Source organism: Leuciscus leuciscus (assembly GCF_965113295.1).
Source record: "Leuciscus leuciscus genome assembly, chromosome: 2".
In the NCBI taxonomy this organism is placed as follows: Eukaryota; Metazoa; Chordata; class Actinopteri; order Cypriniformes; family Leuciscidae; genus Leuciscus; species Leuciscus leuciscus.
In genome coordinates this window covers 39,480,936-39,499,993 of record NC_138726.1, presented here as the reverse complement: position 1 = coordinate 39,499,993, position 19,058 = coordinate 39,480,936, and the positions used below count along the sequence as shown (strand labels likewise).

Sequence of the window (19,058 nt, the reverse complement as noted above, 5' to 3'; positions counted from 1 at the left end):
GGCAGGCGAGTGTCTCATTTGCACCTCTCTTACTGTGTGATGTCCTGCAGGGATGCGGATGTGTCTGAATCAGAGGACTGAGGCTGAAAGTACTGGCATAGGCTCAAAAAGACTTAAACTGACCATATCTATGCTCTGCACCCTAATCTTAGACCATACTTTTGTTAAAGTTCAAATGTTTGAACTTGGCACGCATGCTCCAAATTATGAAATTCTAGATTTAAAGAATTAATACTATTAAAAATATTCTTTTTTTTGTTATTTTATTTTTACAAATGCTTTTTTATTTGTTTGCTAATGATACACAACATTGTATTTCGGAGGGCAGTAGGTTTTCTGAACACATCCTCTAAACAGCTTCTAAGTGCAGCCCCTCCTTCCAGCCTCCATTAGGAGGTTTGTCTGCTCAATAGGTTTTGCTGATCTCGAGGGGCCCTCACATTGATTTTACTAGAGCAGGGAAAGGACACAGATGCTATATGGGTGACAGATAACCAATGTTGGGGCTAAAAACTTAGATATGATTTACCAACATGCAGACACACAACAGGTGGACAAAGTACATTGTGCATGACGACTGTAATCAGACAATAACATATTGGCAGTAAATTGTCCTCAATTTTAAACAGGGAGTCTTTGGCCTCCAAAGCTTATTGGAATCCCAGTAAAACAACACAGGCGAGTACAATTTTGTTATAATTTTATATAAAAAAAGGCTATATAGAGCATTTCAATTTCACATCAACAAACCTCTCCATTTACAGTAACACAGCAAAAGGAAGCCATATATCCACACTTTACTCATAGGCAGGAAACAAGAATAAGGTACCTCAAAATCATCAGGCAAATTACTGTCATTTTTGAAGATATTTGAATACCTTTACACACAATCCTTGTGTCACTGAATATTGCAACAGTATTGGGAAAATGCAAGGAGAAAGAGGGAAGAGGGGAGCAAGGGAGCGCTTCTCTAGCCACAGACAAAACACAGACCAGAAACAATGGGGAAGGACAAAAAGAGAGGATTAACGTAAAAGATACCCGACAACAACATACTCTCAAAAAGCAACCACTGGCAACCATACAGGACGACTACAGAGGTGCGGCCACCTGCGGAGCTGAGGACCCCGGTAAGACTTTCGCCCGGCCGGGAAGCAGCTGCAGGTGACACTTAAGAATCATTCTCTTCTGGTGAGTGGGTCCAGCACACAAACTCTCAAAGAGAGTTGCACTGGACTCTTACTAAATCTAAATATATTTTCATATATATATTTATATACTTTAACAGTAAGTAATTGTTTAATCTTTTTTTTTTTTTATTGTCATCACAAAACATTTAAACCAAAATGATTACAGTGCTAACTTGTTACATATTTTTGGGTGAAGTGACTGCTAAGTAACTGTTACCATGGCTTTATTGCTTTGTACATTGAATATGGTTATTACCTGCTGCTAGGACTGTGTCAGCCCTTAGACAGGTTCTCCCAATCTCCCTTGTTTTCCCAATGGACACGTTTCCCCCATCCCAGCTAAAATCCCACACTACAGGTTACCTTTGGTTAATTGTGCAAAGAAATTGACACGTCAGTAACAGTTTTGTAAAGTAAAAGAACATAGTTATAGTAAAATAAAAAACAACATTTACAAAAACAATTTTAACCCATGCATAACTAACATTCACAGATGTCAAAATGGCATGGAGTTAAAAGAATGGAATGGAATTTAAAGAGTCCGTAGTTTTGACACCCTGTGCTTTCGCTTTTTGTAGCTTTTGCGATAATGTTCCCAGGCATTTCCAATGATCTAAAATCGAACCCCTTCCCAAGTTTCATCTATTACACCAAATAGAACAGCACCATCCAATTGAAACAACCTTTTGAGCTTGAGAAACATTTTTTGTTGCTTTTATGTCATCTAAACAACTGTGCTTTTTTTCTCTGCAGTGTCAAAGACCAAAAGTCCTCTTTAATCTGTCAGAAACATGAATTATACGATGGACAAGTAACACATCATGAGATATAAACACTCACTTTGTGTGCTGTTAAATGACATTGTACAGCTCCCTTAGTGCAATCAGAAAAAAGACAGTGTAAACCTGTTGCTTGGTTGGAATTCTCTATAGCAGTTTTTCTCCATGGATGAGATTCATTATCTGAGCCTTAGTTCTGGAAGCCAATTGCCTGACTAACTCTAAAGGCTTCTCTATGTTGCAAAGGCTCAGAATAATGGGGCGAAAAACTTGTGACGCACGATTGCACTTGAAATGAAGTTACTCTACTTTTTAATACATAGAACATTTACAGTCAGCCAATTTTGATATGTAATTTCCCCTTTGTATAATTAATACATTTAAATCCATATTTAAATGTAGGATTTGATCATTTCAATTTGTGCAAACATAACAATTCTTAGAGTTTTGTATATGTTACTCGATAATCTTTTTTCAGGGCTCACAGACACTACAAAATCTATCATATATGTTTATACTGTGCTGTATGTAGAGTGGCTCAAAAAGTATCTGGATGTTTAAGTCATAGTTAAAATGTATAAATGTCATTACGTTAGCTCATTTTTTAAAGCTAAAAAAACAAGTTTGTTAGGTTTGATGATATAACGAAATATCATATACATTATTTATATAGAACTACATATATCTATATATTTATGAAGACACTTCAAATGGACACTTCATACATCCACTAAAGAAAAGCTGATTTGTTGCAGATTGCACTTGGTTTGATATCTTGTAATTTAATGCAATGGAATTTACACGTTTTCAACTGTGACTTGCGTCGTTTTTTTTAATACTTTTTTTCGCCACTGTATGTTTATGTTTGTGTATGTCTGTGTGTGTGTGTGTGTCATAGTGTGTATTTGCAAGGTCTAGGAGTAATCCCCACCCTGCCTGTATCCGTAACCCTCTTCTTCCACACCATCCTGTACAAACACCTCTCGTTTATCCCATCCTTCTGCCCATCCTCCGTTCAACTGCGTGGTGGCCCCGTAGGTCTTGGCTGGACCTCCCAGGGCACTGTAGCTCTGGGTGATGTCCCCTGTTTCCTCAGCCAGCTCATCTTCATCAATGAAACCACACTTCTCTTCACTGGTCTGCTCCGGATCTGCCCACGACTGCTTCTCCCCCGAGGCAAAGATGCCATAGAAGATTACACCTCCATAATGCACCATGGAAGCGATAAGGAACACATACTGCCACTCTTCTCGGGTCTGAAAGGATAAAAGAGTTGTCAAGTATTCATTGACATTAAGACACTCACCCTGGGAGCTGCAAGAATAACACATGAAATAAACATGCAGTTATATCTGAGTATTTTTGACAATGAATATGGAGAAAGATCAAAAAATGTGTCACACACAAATATTTTTAAAATATCACAATATCATGTATATTTCACAGTACTATATCCAAACACAGTACTAAACATCTAGAATTCAAAGGAAAGTCCTGACAATTCACAGTGGTCTTACCTTGTGTTTGGTCATGGCACCCACTATAAGAGGACACACCATTCCTGACAGAGTTCCCACTCCATTAGAGATTCCCATGAGGATACTGGCATAGCGAGGAGCGATGTCTAAATGATTGACATTAAAACCTGATGGACAACAGAGGTTTACATTTTATTAACATCTTACGAAAAGTGAAATAACGAAATAATTATATATTTTTTCTATATTTGGCACTGTGTTAATAACAACAAACCAGGGATATTATCATTAAAACTAAAAGCATTAAGAAATATGTTCATTACATTAAAATAAACATTAACTGAAATCAAATGAAATGAAAAAAAACATTACATTTATTTCAGCTAGTTTCCAATATTTCTCATTTTTGTGAAGTACTAAAATAACTACAATTAAATAAAGCTATATAGACATTTAAAAAAAATCTACTTTAAAATATGAACAAAAACTATAATAGGTTAGTATATCAGTGATACTAAAATAACACTGCAACAAACAACATTACAGAAAGATATTTTCAAACACTCCGTTTCTGTTCTATACTGTTCTGTATCAAGACGAGTGCACATTTTCTCAGTATCTCTAACATGATGTTGGAGATACAGACTAAAAATAGAAAGATACGCCATCTTGCAGAGCGGAGGCCCTCCCTCATTGAGTGCTCTGTCTGGATGTGCTGCCTGTGAAGCTGCTCTCAGGGGACAGTGTGTATGAATTATTTAAAAAGTCCAGCAAAACCACTTATTCCTTCCAAGCTGCAGTGGAGGAAGAGTGTGTTTGAGTGATAAAAGGAGAACAATGGTATTTTGTTAAAAATAAGGCATTATTTGCAGTCTTCCCTGGCTGTGTATGGTTGCTCTTTATTGCTGCTTTTTCTTGTCATTGTTGTGTATAAACGGCAGGTTTGCATGGGAAATTATTAAATCAGACATATTGTTTCCCCAAAGACTTGCCTGATATTGCAAATCCACTGAAGCCGACAGCCAACACAAGGAATGAAATGGCCACCCCTTTACTGTGCGAGTAACCAACAACCAATAATAGAGTGGCCTCCATCCCAAAGCCTGTGAAAGATAAAAACATGTGGATAAACAATTCACTAAGCTAAAATAGACAAATAAATGACAATACAAATAAATTTAGAGGAAATGCAAAAAGGGTAAAAGTGTGAAATATTTAGGTTGATGAAAAATTCTCATTTAACATTCCTAGTTCACATGGATTTAACCAAAATTCAGCCATATGGCTGCAATAGGAACAATAAGAATCCTGCAATAGGAACAATAAGAATCCTGCAATAGGCTCCACTCACCTCCGCAGTTCATGATCTTCCGAACTGTTGTAGTTGACAGGATGTTTTTGGCGCGAAGGTAATCAGCTAACTGTCCTCCAATGGGTACGATAATGGTCATCACCAGATGGGGCAGGGCTGACAGCATGCCAACCTGAATAAGACAGCAGCCGTCAGGCTCAGAAGCATCTTATTGAAAACACTGCAGAATGAAAGCTTTAGCCTTTGACCAATTGACCAAAGATGTGGTTCCACCACAGAAAAGAGAGAAAAGTCCAAAGTCTAATCTACAATAAAATTGAGCAAAGACTGGATTTTACTCAAATTTACATAGTCACAACCATTATGAAATAGTTAATTACATTACACAATTACACATACTGGATTTAAAAAAAAAATGTTTTATAAGTTGACATGCAACATTACTGTAATATGCAAGGCATCACTATTAATTAGTATGTTAATTCTACAACTAGATGCAAATACATGATTGCAGGTTTAACTGTAGGAAGTGAGGAAACAAGCAAAATGAGATGCAAGCACAGACTTAAATCACCAATAAATGATTAATGAATAATTCATCATGAACTATTCACAATGAATAATTCATCAACCTATTTCAGACCTTAGGGAATGACAAAGGTCACCCATTTACTGATATATAATGGAATTATAGTCAAAAATCATATGCAACTTAGATACAAAGGCTAGCCATTTTGATCCAATCGCTGATTAAGTCATTGTTAATTTTTTAATCAATCATGCATTTTGTATAATACAAATACATGCAATTTAAAAGGTAAACTGAAATTACCTTGCTAATCTCAAAGCCAAACACCTCCTCAAAGTATGCAGGCTGGCTGATGAGCAGCAAGTAGAAGGTCCAACTCCTGCAGAAGTTGGCCACAATGATTGCATAGACAGGCATGGACGTGAAAAATTTCTTCCAAGGTGTCTTGAATTTCTGTAGGAGAAATTAGTATTGCAGCTTATTGAGTGAAGTGTTACAATAATACCTATTCTGATAATGATTTTATCTGTCATGTCTTGAACATTTTTGATTCTTTGTCAGTACTGATGTTCTCTAGGAGTGCATGGCATTTACACCAAAGAAATCAAAGTAGCTGACTGACATTTTATAGCATCAAAACAACTTATGTGCAAGACTTCTCTGATATGTCTTTGATATGTTACAGATTTAATTAGAAATCCTCATATGGTGACACTAAATATATCGGCCTCTACCTCAAAATCTATAAAACCACAACAGATTTACATAATAAGTTTTATACTTTAAAGGCAACATTTTTTGGTGGCCACACATTTATCTCCTCATGTTTTTCAACACATCCTGACTTAAAGATCCCCTAATATGCTTTTTCAAATATTACCTTTCATGTAAAAAGGTTTCATGTAAAAGGTTTGCAAATTTTTAAAGATCAAAGTGCACGATAAATACAATTATTGTCTCCTAAAAGAAAGAGTTGATTCTGAACTGCCGAAATGAGTCGTCAGCAATTCCAGGGTAACATATCTACTTAAGTTTGTAACAAATTTGCATAATGCCAGCCTATGGTCTTCATTGCAGCGAACAATGTCTACTTAGTACTTTGGCCCACCCTCAAACAATGTAGTTGTAGCTGAGAATGTCGACATGTCGATAAGACACTTTTTGCTCTGAAAATCCACTTTGCATGCTCTTCCAAAGGATGAGGACTTAAAACCAATGCCATTGTTACTGTATATGTATGCAAGTGCTGAGGAAGCCTCTGGAGCTAAAATTCAGATATGGTCATGGACGTTTCATTTCCGACACATGCTGTAAGCAGTAGACCAATCACAACAGACTGGACCATCTGACCAATCAGAGCAGAAGCTCTCGGAAAGGAGGGGTTAAGAGTGAGTGAATCCTTTATTGAGACGTTTCAAACACTGTGAAAAAAGCGGTGACGTGCAATGTATGAGAAAATTAAAGTGTTTTTTGACCACAGATGCATGTAAACCTATTGTAGGAGACCTTCAAAATAAAATTAGGAACCTTTAAAATAGCATAATAGGGGACATTTAAATAATTATATGGTTTAATTTACCATCTATCAAATTGCAAGTCATCATTTTGTTCACAGTAACTGCAAACAGGGGTTTCTCTCTCCATCAAAGCTCCTGATCTTAAGTTCAAAATCTTAAAAAAAATATATATCTATTATTAACCTGATGTCAAAATAAATAGACAATGGCACATTATGCTGTTAATCTCTATCTTTCAAAGCACATCCATATGAATTTGATTTGTGTCAAGCAACAACTGAGTATTATAATTACAGATCATTATAAGAGTGATGCTTATAGGTTTGCAAGAGAGTGGATGTTATTCCATTAGTCAAACCATCTCTTTTTAGGACTTGAGTCCTTCAGTCAAGCATTTTGTGATATTTTCTTCTGTGCCATATCCAGCTAGAAGTTTGGAGTATGATTATGTTTGGGGTCACTCACTTCTGCAGGTCCTAGCAGCTTAGCACTCTCTCCGATACTCTCCTCAATGAAGCAGCGTTCTTCAGCAGTGATGGTGGGATGTACAGCTGGGCTCTCATATGACACCAAGATCCAGAACATATACCAGAACATCCCAAAACACCCTAAAGAGAAACAAAGGATTCTTAGATATTGACCTTAAAAGAATCATAAAACATCATAAAATGATGTCAGATAAGAAGCAGTCAGGAAGAACAGCTGACTGAAAACTCCTCATATAACTAAATGGATTATAGTTCATTGCTTTCCAGACAGGGCGTGCTAATTCTTGGCACAGGGTCAGGCAGATTCAGTGTCAGTGCAGAGGATAGACACATGGCAGCATCAGAGGAAAAATCAATACTCAGCATCAGTGAGTTGATCCATACTACACTTACTAAAATACACTCATCAAGACTGTTAAGCACACTCATACAATTATGCTTTCCACTATAACCATGGCTCATACAGTGGTGCACACACAAACCACTCTTACCATAGACATAGAAAACAGATGACCAGCCAGTGTACTGCACCAGGATCCCAGCTAGAGGCATGGCAATGACAGCTCCAGCATAGGAACCTACAGAACGGGAGAGGATGAGGGCCATGTGAGAGCTCCAATGGAACCAAAAACAGCTTCAACTCTGGCAGCTTCAAATCAAAATTGCTGAATACATGCATTAAAACAACACAGGAAAATACAGTCCATGCATAAATAATGTTTCCTAGAATTCTTGCAGACCAACAACAAATATATCTTTAAATTTTGACATGCACACAATAATAAGGTAACTTAACAAAATGTAATGACACATGATTTTCTTTACTATCCACTAATCTATATTTGCTTGAAAGAGAATAAAGATGTAAATTACCACAGAAAGAGGTTGTGGCTAGACGGCTTCTTTCCAGTGGAGGAGCCCATTTACTCCAGATCCCATGGCAGGCTGGGTAGGTCACACCCTAACAATAATACTACACATCAGTTTTATATTACAAAACAATGTGCTTAGACAGATATAAACAAATTATAAACAAATTATAAAAAGTTACATCACGTAAATCAATTTAAATGCAAATTAATATTCCATTTGTTATAAATAAAATAATAATACAGTGTTGTCATGATGGAAGTAATCTAGTTGTCTACTTATAGGCACATGTGCCTCTACAGATCAATACAGGCAGCTGTACTAAAGACAAACCCTGGGTTATTATTCTCTCAGAATATCCTCAGGCCATAACTGATTGTTATGAAGAAAAATTCCCACAAATGGCTTTTTGAGAAAATATCCACCAAAGGCAAGTGCCCAAATTTTAGATATGAATACCTAGAAGGTTATGATATTATATCGTTATTAGCAAACAAGCAATTAGAATGAAATGAGAGAAAATCGTAGGCTACTTACCTCTACAAGCCCTTGTAATATCCTGACGAATATGACGCATCCGTAATGAGCACGTGCAGCTGAGGGGATGAACATATTCAGTGTGGACGTGAGGAAAATGGCTGCGCCGAATACCCTGCATAACAGAAGAAAACATGGTTTAATTATATAGCCTACCATTGGATTATAGAATGCAACAAAAAAAAAGCATTCTTTAATTTTTACATATTTACATAATTTTTATGTATTATTTCTAGTGTTTAAGGCTGTTCTATTTCAGCTATGTAATATTTTGGTTTCTTTAAACTCGACTTTAATCCCCAAAAAATAGGCCTATAATATAGCCTACAATTCAAATCTTCTTTCTGTGAAGAAAAATAAAAACAGGCATAATGGTCGCGCCTCGCGCGGGGTGAAGCCAGCACATACTGCCACAGAAGAAATGCGGCTTTCCATTTATTTCCAATTTTCCTGACGTCCTGTAGAGCTCAAGACCCTTTCTCTCACCTCTCTCCCACCGGCACTCGCTAATCGGATTGAGGGAGCTCTCCGGCACGAGACTCGCTGATTCTATTAGATCTCAATCACGTCAGCCAATAGCCGAAATATGAACTGAGAATTGATGTATAATTTCTGCGACGCCAATTATGTCAAAGATTTGACGTACTGAGTTAATAGAACTACACAATTGCACAGCATTTCAATAGGCTATGTCGATCCTTGACATTGTTGGCCAACCATCAAAAAAACAGATGTTTTAGCAAGAACCAATTCTGTCCAATGTTCCAAATATTTCCAGCTAACGACATGGCAGTTTTATTTTTGATAAATTTGTTGTGTGATATATGAGGCACGGCCAAACCCTCTGGCAGCATGTCCGGGGCTGGTTGCCATGCCCCCCTCATTGAGCAGATTAGACACGGTTCCCCCCCGGGACCTCATTAACAGGTGGAGAATGCCCCACAGACAGAGTCTAATCCTACAACTCACACGACGGGTCAGCCTTCAGTCTGCCACTCACGCAACACCGAAACACGAGCAGACTCGTCAACCATAGCAATGAACTCTCCCTCTGCCTGTCTGAAGCCTTGATTTATTCGTTTGTTTATTTATTTGATTTTCGTTCCAATTGGAAACTTGAATAAAAAATAGTATTGATAAGGTTTATATTCTAATAATACAATCAGAACAGTGATGTAGGCTATTAGCCTATGCCTTCTTTTATATTGACCATGGCCTTCAAATGGAAACGTTTGAAGCACTTGAGACTTTTTCCAAAACATCGGTAGGGCCTATTTTAATAAACATTTCGTAAGTTAGAGATCTTTCTCCTTTCTTCGTTTTCTGTAACAAAATTGAATCAATAAAAACTATAATAATGCATAAAGTTAAGTAAGATAATAACGAAATTAATTTCACACAAAATGCGTGTCCTCCTTACAAGTCTTTTCACAATCAACCAGTCAATAAAACAAATTGGAGGTTGGGTTGCACTTGTGCTAAATCAGCTCCTCCCATCATCCTCTTCTTCTTCCAATGACAGGTAGATCCAGTAGGCGCCATGAATAACCAAAGTGTCTTAAATAATACAGCATGCAGTCATCACTAGCAGGCTTATTAGCTAGCTAATGAATAAAACGAAGAACGCACCAGGGATGTAGGCCTATAGTCAATTTTTGCAGCTCGATTTTGCAATTGCGAATTCGGCTATTGCTTATTTCAAATATTCATTTCAAATATTTTTAAAGTCTTATGACTGAAGCCATGTAATAATTATGTCTACTATTACATTCAATAATGTTTAATACATTTAACGAAATTCCTTGTTAGGCATTATTTTCGCACGGCTTTTGTGTTGGGTTGACAAACACCTGGAGATGCGTCACTGGCTGCATATGAACTTGCCAGCTCCTGTAATGTGCTGAAGCTCTGTGCGCGATCCTGCTGGTTTGGAAAACGTGGGCGACACCATCTTTTAGGAGGATAACGGGCGTAAGATGCATTCATTTTAATGGCTTGGTTTGCAACAGGGACAAACATCTGTGATCCGTTTAAAACTAAATTATATAATTTATCAATAAATAAAGTATTGTTATAGAATATTTATTGTTTGTAAAATTGTTAATAATTAATTAGCATATTAATGTTCTTTCGTTACCATTAGGCTTTTTCCTAATGTAGCCTATTTGCAATGTGGAAAATAAATAAACCAAATGCGACGTTAAAAGCAATTACTTACTGAAATAATACTAATATAAATAATGATAATAATAATAATAATAATCTGAATTAGTTAACAAATACATATCAGTCTTCTAAAGCTTTACCTGTTTGCCGCCAGTCTAGAACAAATGTATCCTCCGGGAATTTGTGTCACAATATAACCCCAGAAAAACGAGCCATGGATCATTCCAACTGTTTCCGGGTCCCAGTTGAACTTTGCCTTCTATGGAAGAGAAATACCAGAAAATATCAGATAGCAAATCCTGTCTGTAAAAGGCGAGAGACAACTGAAAATATGAAAATCCTTAAGCTAATATGCACACGTTTCTTTCCACACACCTCTAATAACAGGTTAAATATATAATATAGCCTAGCCTATATTATAGCATTCGTTATGGGAAAATATTAACTTTTATTTTTTTTAAACACATAGGCTAGCACAAAATACGTATTGATTATTGTGCACAATAAATGAAATGACAAGAGCGAAGGATTAGTTTCCAGCTGAAGAATTAATCAATTTGAGGCTGATATAACCAAGGTCAATTTTTTTTGCATGAGTAGCCTACTTGTTTTCAATATTTTCCAAGCTAGTAGTGGGGCATTCACTAAGCCTCTTTCCAACAAACACAAACCATTGTGCTTTTGAATTATTCCCTTTATTATTGTATTTCCATTAATTGATTTCAGACTCTCTCTCTCTCTCTCTCTCTCTCTCTCTCTCTCTCTGTGTGTGTGTGTGTGTGTGTGTGTGTGTGTGTGTGTGTGTGTGTGTGTGTGTGTGTGTGTGTGTGTGTGTGTGTGTGTGTGTGTGTGTGTGTGTGTGTGTGTGTGTGTGTGTGTGTGTGTGTGTGTGTGTGTGTGTGTGTGTGTGACTGTGAGTGGGGGTGTTACGAAGCTGACGTGAACATATAAAATCCAAGTGTGCTACGCGCACAAACCTCTTTGATGACGATCTTTCCGTTCAGGTGAATGGTGCTGTTGTTCACCATGCTCACTATTGCCACGCCTAAGTTGCACCGAATACCGAAGGAGATGCAGAACCCGAGGCCGCTCATGACGGCGATGATGTAGCGGCGCGGAAGTCCGAAGCACGTGCAGTCGCACAAAGGTGGCTTTTTCTCGCTGGTCTGGGAAGGCCGTCCATCCTCGGTCAATTCAATGTTGTCGCCAGGTTTTTGCCTCTTTTCTAGCACTCTGCATATGTCAGAAGAGAGTCAGACTCCTTGAAGGACACTATAACGACTGTGGTCCGAATGAACCAATTAATAGGAATTTCATCACTTTTATTATTGAAGCAACAATCATCGTTACAATTACAAACGCATCAAAATATACTTTTGGCATTTAATTTAATTGAAATATATATATTTACAAGTAGGCCTACTCTAAACTGCACGGGCAGATTTAGACAATAGTTATTGAAACGGCCTGCATGAGTAGTTTCCATATTTCTTCTTTTTTTCTTCTTCTTTTTCTACAGATATTTTTTTGTAAACTCCACATTGGCTTCGTGTGCTGCTGTAAAGCGCACTGTATACCGCATTGCAGCATTCCCTTCACCTTCACCTTATTTACATTCACACGGGCTTAGGTTCACTCTTATTCACTAACACGATATTAATATTATTATACCAGTGCCATGAGTATCCAAAAAAAGTTATTTACTTACAGTTATTTACTATTATTTAATGAAAACATAGTATGCGCAGATTCAATAAATTCATGTTCAAAAACGCAGGAATATATTTGTTTAAAGAAATGAAAAATGTAATAAATTTCGATTCATTCATATGATTTAATTAGCAGATGTGATGGAGTTAAATGCATTTTATTTTGTAATATTTTGCACGTGTAAACTGCATAAAATGCACATGAACTTCATTATGAATGTCAATTCAGTTGTTTAATTACAGCAGACAAATAAAATACAATATCCTATTATTTTGGAAAATATTCAATGACTACACCATTTTTATAAGTAAACGAAAAAAATGAAATATGATGAGACACATGTATTAAATGTAGTGCTATGGGGGAAAGGGTATTTTCAGTTGCGTAAGAACAATTCGTTCCTATGGTCTAGGCGCTCGATCTCTTTTCCCCTTTTCATAAATTGCAAAAAAGATTTTTTGAAAGACACACGCACAAAAATTACTCAATTTCAAGGAGCAACGTTAAATGATTATGGATAAACCGATTTTCTCTTATTTCGTGGTCTTTTTTTGCAGGTACCTCTATGTGAATGATCTCAAAAAAAAAGAAGAAGAAAAAAAAAAAAAGAAGAGACACTCAAGGGGATCCTCTAATTGAACGATTACTATTCAGTCGTAAATGCATTTTAATCGCCGGGTTACAATGACAACCTTTCAAGGTAGGAAAACTTGCATGCTTCCATCCCCTCCTCCTAAGATTATGCAGAATTACATAATTTTCTGCACGTCTCCAAGAGGCGTGACGCCAAAACCGACCGGGGAAACTCGTTATTGAACAGATCTAACTAGCAACACATTCGTGAATTTTCTGTTCCGTTATAGCTATAGCTATAGTTAGAGTTCATATGTATTCAGAGCCACAATATGCACATATCTAGGCCTATTATTTTTAAATGACTGAATCAATTGGAAAATGTTAAAATATCTTACTTGTACATGCGCCCCAGTGTCTTCCCCGCTAGTTGCTTCAGCCCCTCTTTGCTGGGCACAAAACCAGGCTCCCTCGGAGTCTCCATGTCCAAATGTGATAATCCCTCGTTTTTCCCCCGGTAATGTTAAAGTACCATGTCACTGTGTGAGATGACAGAGCATACCGGACCGATACCCAGCGGATCAATGATTCAGTAAGACAGATGAGGAAAATTCACGAGCGAAGAAAAAAAAGAAAAGAAAAAAAAAAATCCGCCTACACAAGAGATACTATATCAGAAGTGGTATGGCTCTGTCTACTCACAGTTATAAACTCATAAACTACCCTGCGCGCGATAAGGGCACGCGATGCCATCTCAGATTTGAGTCAAGAAATTATTGTTAGCTTCAAATTGAGTTGGAAATAAAATCGGATAACAACAAATAAAAAACGAGGTATGATCAAATAAGAACTGGTCCAGTTCGTTGTCTCGTACTGTCACTTTTTTAGGTGCAAAGTGACAGTTAAGGGAGGTGAAAGCGTTCAGCACCAAGGTCAGCGACAGTCTCGCGATCAGAGCGGCGCGAGCTCCCGCCGCCACTCCTTTGCCAACTAGCAGTGTGTGCTGCGCGCGAGGCGGATCACTCCCTCTGAGTGCCAGCAGCGCTTCACTGCTTTGGGAGGGGTTAGAGAGGGCGGACAATGTTCACATTCCATTCACATTTTCTTTGATTTTGTCCTCAGATTATCTGATTATGTTCCACGTACGGGAAAATGATAGTTTTTCGATGCGTATATATGAAAGGCACATGACGACGTGACATTCGAAGTTTCTACATTTGTGCTTTTATGCCTATTGCTTGTTTTCCATCAAAGGCCGTGCAAGCCTCCTGGGGGCGGTGCTATGGAAACCGAATGAGGGGTGTTTCCCCCCTCCAAGTGCGTGTGCTGGTGTGAAGGAAAAAGCGTATTAATAATTCATATACATATCTCGCAGTCCCCCTCCCTCTCTCTGTTTCACTGTCCTCCACAGCTAAAATAAATAAATAAAAATAGCTATTGTGTGTGCCCGTACGTGTCAAATTCGAGGCCAATACAGATCATTTTGAATTTAAGTCTGTTTCTAATGGTTGGGAATAATGCGGAATATTCTGGCGGGGCATTTTCATAAATTACTAGTAATTTATTATTTTGATATCTTGATAAATCACAGAGCTCTTCACGGGAAAGTAACTGCGCTGTTGCGACGCTGTGCGCGTCCTTGAAAGAGACACAACAGGTTGACGATAGCGCGCTTAGTGAAGCGCAGGCGCCATCTTGTGTTCATTTACCGTAATGCAGACAGTGCAGAGGACGCCCAACAAGTGCTAACACGTGTGATACAGTGATATACTTCATTTATTTTATTTTTGGCACATTCTCGTCATTGGAATGCAAACAATAATTTATTTTAAAACCTTGATTCATTACTATTCACACTTCTTTTTTTCACACGGCTTTCATGCAACTCATTCTGTAAACATTTGTAGGCCAAATAAAAAATACTCATACATAAGTATCATTGTCAAAGAAAATAATTAAGGCAAAGGCATGGGTGACATGGTCTCATCTGAACACACACACAAAAAAATCCTAAACTAAGAGCAATTTTTTGTTATTTTCTTTAGATATTATTTTTAAAATGTCCCTGTAACATTAAATATCATCACATTGGGCACAGAGATTATGTTTGGTTTAGAATAAAATTTTGTTTACAAGTATAGCAACACACAATAACCAGAATACTTCTGTAAACAGTAATTGTATTATCCATAAAAGATATATGAAAGACAGCATAAATCACTCGACAGGTTGAAGAAAAAAAATTGAGAGAAAATGTATAACACATTTGTGTGAAATGAACATGTATGGCTCACAAAATGTTGTGTACATGGAAGTCATGTGTAGTTACATTGATAAGACACTTTAAAACACCTGGGACATAATATTAACATGCTTGTTTGTTTTCAAACCGGTCAAGTCTCTGTAGAGGATGGTTGGCGCTGAGTGAATATAGTGTTCATCAACAGTACTACAGAATGTAGTAACCAAACATCTGAAATGTGGATGGCGCAGCTCAACATTTTTGAACCAAATCTCTTTGCACCAGGTCAGGAATACATTTCTTCAATTCACTCAATTACATTTTTGTCCTTTTGCATGTATAGACCAACAGAGATGTTTAACTTGGTCTTACAGGGGGAATCTCTGAAAGCCTGTTTCCCTGAAATAATTTGCCCCATCACTGCTGTAATATCAAATGCAGTTATCAGGGTGAACATCAAAGTCACTGATGCACGGAGAACTGATGGCAAAATCTCAACTGATCCTGTTAAGTGCAAATGTGCAGAACTCAGTTACAATGAAATATAATGGGGAAAAAAAGACTAGTGTTCTCCTAGTCATAATTAAAGACAAGAGCTAATGTTCATTAGCCTCAGATGTACGATATGTGCAAACATTGACAGAATGAGGTTATGCATAATGGCTTGAGTTTCTGATTTCTGAAGCATCAGAAAATACATAGCAAGTCATTATAGAGCTTAAAACACAATCATTCCACAATCCTTCCTTCCAACCAGATAATAAAGCAGTTATATGATTATTCTGAAGCAATAAATACATCCTTGAAGAAAGCTAATAATAATAATAACAAAAATATCATTACATTTTAATATTACACTGAACAGAATGTGTGGGTAGCAAATTTTCTACAAGGTATTAATTAAAAGAATATCAACAAAAAAATATAAATACTCTGAGAAACATGATAATGTAAGCACTACAGAAATTATGATGCTATTCTGTGTTTCAAAATGGGAAAATAACCACTGGACAAAAAAAAATATTAACTGAAAAATCGTAAAAAAAACAATTAAAAAAAACCTGACAGATCAGAAAAAAGCGAAGCAAAAAACAAACAAAAAAGACTACAAGTACCTCTTTCACAGTCAGACATACAGGGAAAAACATGCAGATCACATCTTCAAAAGAAAAAGGTTATGGCAACAAGCTGGACAGAAGTAAAAGCTTTATTGCCTTCGAAAAACATTTTCATAAGTCTTTTAATGGTCATATCTGATTACTCCTAAGTTGTCTTGACAGCAACTTGCTCTCGAGGCAACATGAGGAGCACCAGGCTGCGTTCCAGAGGGTTTGCGGTTTAAATCACTGTGATGTGTCTCCAAGCCTTTCTCTCCGGACATGTAAAAACAAAAAAACACAGAGGACACTGTATCGTTCTCCCATAAACTGCAAGCAGAATAAAAAGCTGCAGGTTTGTATCATTGTTAGGGGTGTCGTTCTTTGTAAAAGTTCTGGCAGTTGTCTGGATGAGGGCAGGCAGATTTTTTGCAATAAATATTTGAAGGGCATCCCGAAGATTCGATTCCTCCATGGTTTGCAGTGTACAGTACATTTTGATTAGACCTGAGGGCTCATGGATGTTCAAATACATTCAGAAAGCACCTGTTGTTTACTAGGACTAGAGGGCAGCAGTGAGGCCGTTTCTGTGGACAGGCAGAAACTCTGGCTCAGCTGCATCTTGAGTTTCTCCACTTCGTAGTTGTGCAGGTATTCCTGAACCAGAAAGCGTTCACGCTTTATACGCGCTTTCACGTCTGACGGCACATCTGGAATCAGCCACGCCACGAAGAATTTCACCACAAATACAACGTGCTGAGAAACGAGGGGAAACAGAGGAACAGTTATCATGTGCACACACTGTACAACCAGGTTTAGACAGCTAAAGCCTGGTTTCACAGACAGGGTTTAGATCAAGCCAGGATTAGGCCTTAGTTCCATCAGGACATTAAAGTGGCTTTTATAAACGTGCCTTAGAAAAAAAAAAAACATTACTGGTGTTGCATCTTGAGATGGCACTAACATTTTTAGTCTTAAGCCTTGTCTGTGAAACCAGGGTATGCTTGTGTGTCAAATGGTAACTAAATGCTTAGCAAATATTAATGTTCATACAGTACATGTCTTTCCATCACTGTATTGAGCTCACTTCATTCTCTTTATAAAAATTCAGATGCTAAAAACAATGTTCATGTTAAAGCAAGATCAGAGTACTGCTGTGCTAATTCTTATGGTCAGAAATCATCACTTACAGTTCCAATCCTGCATTTTCTATTTCTGCACTATTTTTTTCTTCTTTAAGTTTCAAGCAATCAAGTTTTTAAACTAACAGACAGACCTATTATTTATTATATACCAGGATTATTATTATCTAAAATTAAAATATTAAAAACATTTCTGTTAAATGAAATAAAGCTCAAATAAAATACAAATATTAGTTGAAAAACTCAAACTCAACAAAAATTAGAAATTTCAGTTTATTTCAAAATTATGAACTGGTAATAAATAAAAACTAAAGCTAACAAAAACTCTGGTCTCAAAACCAATATGCTGGCGTAAAAGCCAGCTCAAAAAAAAACTCAAAAACACAGATGGTCTTCAGTGTCACTTGATCCAGAAATCAGTCTAATTTGCTGATTTAGTGTTTAGGAAACATTTATTATTTTTGAATTATTAATGTTAATAACGGTTGTGCTGCTTCCTACTGTTTTGTTTTTCTTCTGGAAACCATGATGCATTTTTTTTTTTTCAGGATTATTTGATTAATATAAAGTGCAAAAGAACAGCATTTACTTGAAATAGAACATATTTGTAACAATGTAAAAGTTTTTCCTGTTAGTTTTGATCAATTTAACATGTTCTTGGTGAATTAATTTAAATAATAAAAATCATACTCTCTTACTTACTGAAACTTTTGAATAGTAGTGTGCTTACACACTAAGAGAATAGTAGTAGCTTTACTGAACTTAACGATTTCTTACTTTCTCTTACTTGCTTTTCAATTCTCTACTTCACTTTCCTGATCACAGACTTTATATCCCCCCCAAAAAAAAAAAAAATTTTTTTTAATTCTCCTGCATATTCCACCATATTAACTCTAGGTTTCCTAAAATTAAATGAAGAGTCCTTTGGATCATGCAGTTGCTTACTTCCATGATGATGATGAAGGCTAGCTTAGCAGCCAAGATGTGCCAGAACTGCATTGTGTGTGTGTATTGCTTTTCATGGCCGGGTGGGTATCTGTAGTCCCGATAGCTGGGAAAAAATAAATTCATCATGCTGTTAATTTAGTATATAGAAGTGTAGATCTAATCTATAGAAGTAGATCTATAGTTCCCACTAGGCAATCGCAAACCTGCATGTTATGATGGTAGAGCTGTTAAACCAGGATGGGTTTTCTCCAGGTTCGGGTAGGTTATCTTCAGGGATCTGAGAGATGTTGTATAAGGAGAGGCTGTTGGTGATGTAACCACTCATAGTGGCCTCCCTGCCTCCGTGGTATGCGTACAGGTAGACCAGACGAGGAATCATATCTGAGGTGAATGCCATGATGAAGGCCTCAAGTGCAAATGAGAGGAGAAAAGAAACCACAACAGATTTTAAGTTTGGTGGAAATAATGCTTGATTTCACT

The 19,058-nt window shown here is 37.0% G+C and overlaps 2 protein-coding genes across 5 annotated transcripts in view; both read right to left on the bottom strand.

Annotated features, from left to right (window-relative positions):
* Nucleotides 1–290: 290 nt before the first annotated feature.
* On the bottom strand, nucleotides 291–14,333 carry slc17a6b (solute carrier family 17 member 6b). The gene is made up of 12 exons (XM_082162286.1): nucleotides 13,548–14,333; nucleotides 11,844–12,099; nucleotides 11,007–11,125; nucleotides 8,701–8,815; nucleotides 8,167–8,254; nucleotides 7,785–7,871; nucleotides 7,271–7,413; nucleotides 5,592–5,741; nucleotides 4,799–4,931; nucleotides 4,440–4,550; nucleotides 3,487–3,614; nucleotides 291–3,225 (listed from the first exon to the last, which is right to left on the bottom strand). The coding sequence occupies exons 1-12, from the start codon at nucleotides 13,631–13,633 to the stop codon at nucleotides 2,884–2,886; spliced, it is 1,758 nt and encodes a 585-aa protein (XP_082018412.1). The 5' UTR covers nucleotides 13,634–14,333; the 3' UTR covers nucleotides 291–2,883.
* Nucleotides 14,334–14,907: 574 nt separating this feature from the next.
* Nucleotides 14,908–19,058, bottom strand: part of ano5b (anoctamin 5b) — a 42,129-nt gene continuing 37,978 nt past the window's right edge. For all 4 annotated transcript variants that reach the window (XM_082162237.1, XM_082162238.1, XM_082162239.1 and 1 more), the window contains 3 exons: nucleotides 18,782–18,984; nucleotides 18,576–18,681; nucleotides 14,908–17,244 (listed from right to left, as the gene is read on the bottom strand). In XM_082162237.1, the coding sequence (XP_082018363.1) occupies nucleotides 17,014–17,244; nucleotides 18,576–18,681; nucleotides 18,782–18,984 (540 nt within the window). In that variant the 3' untranslated portion in view covers nucleotides 14,908–17,013. The remainder of the gene's footprint in view (nucleotides 17,245–18,575; nucleotides 18,682–18,781; nucleotides 18,985–19,058) is intronic.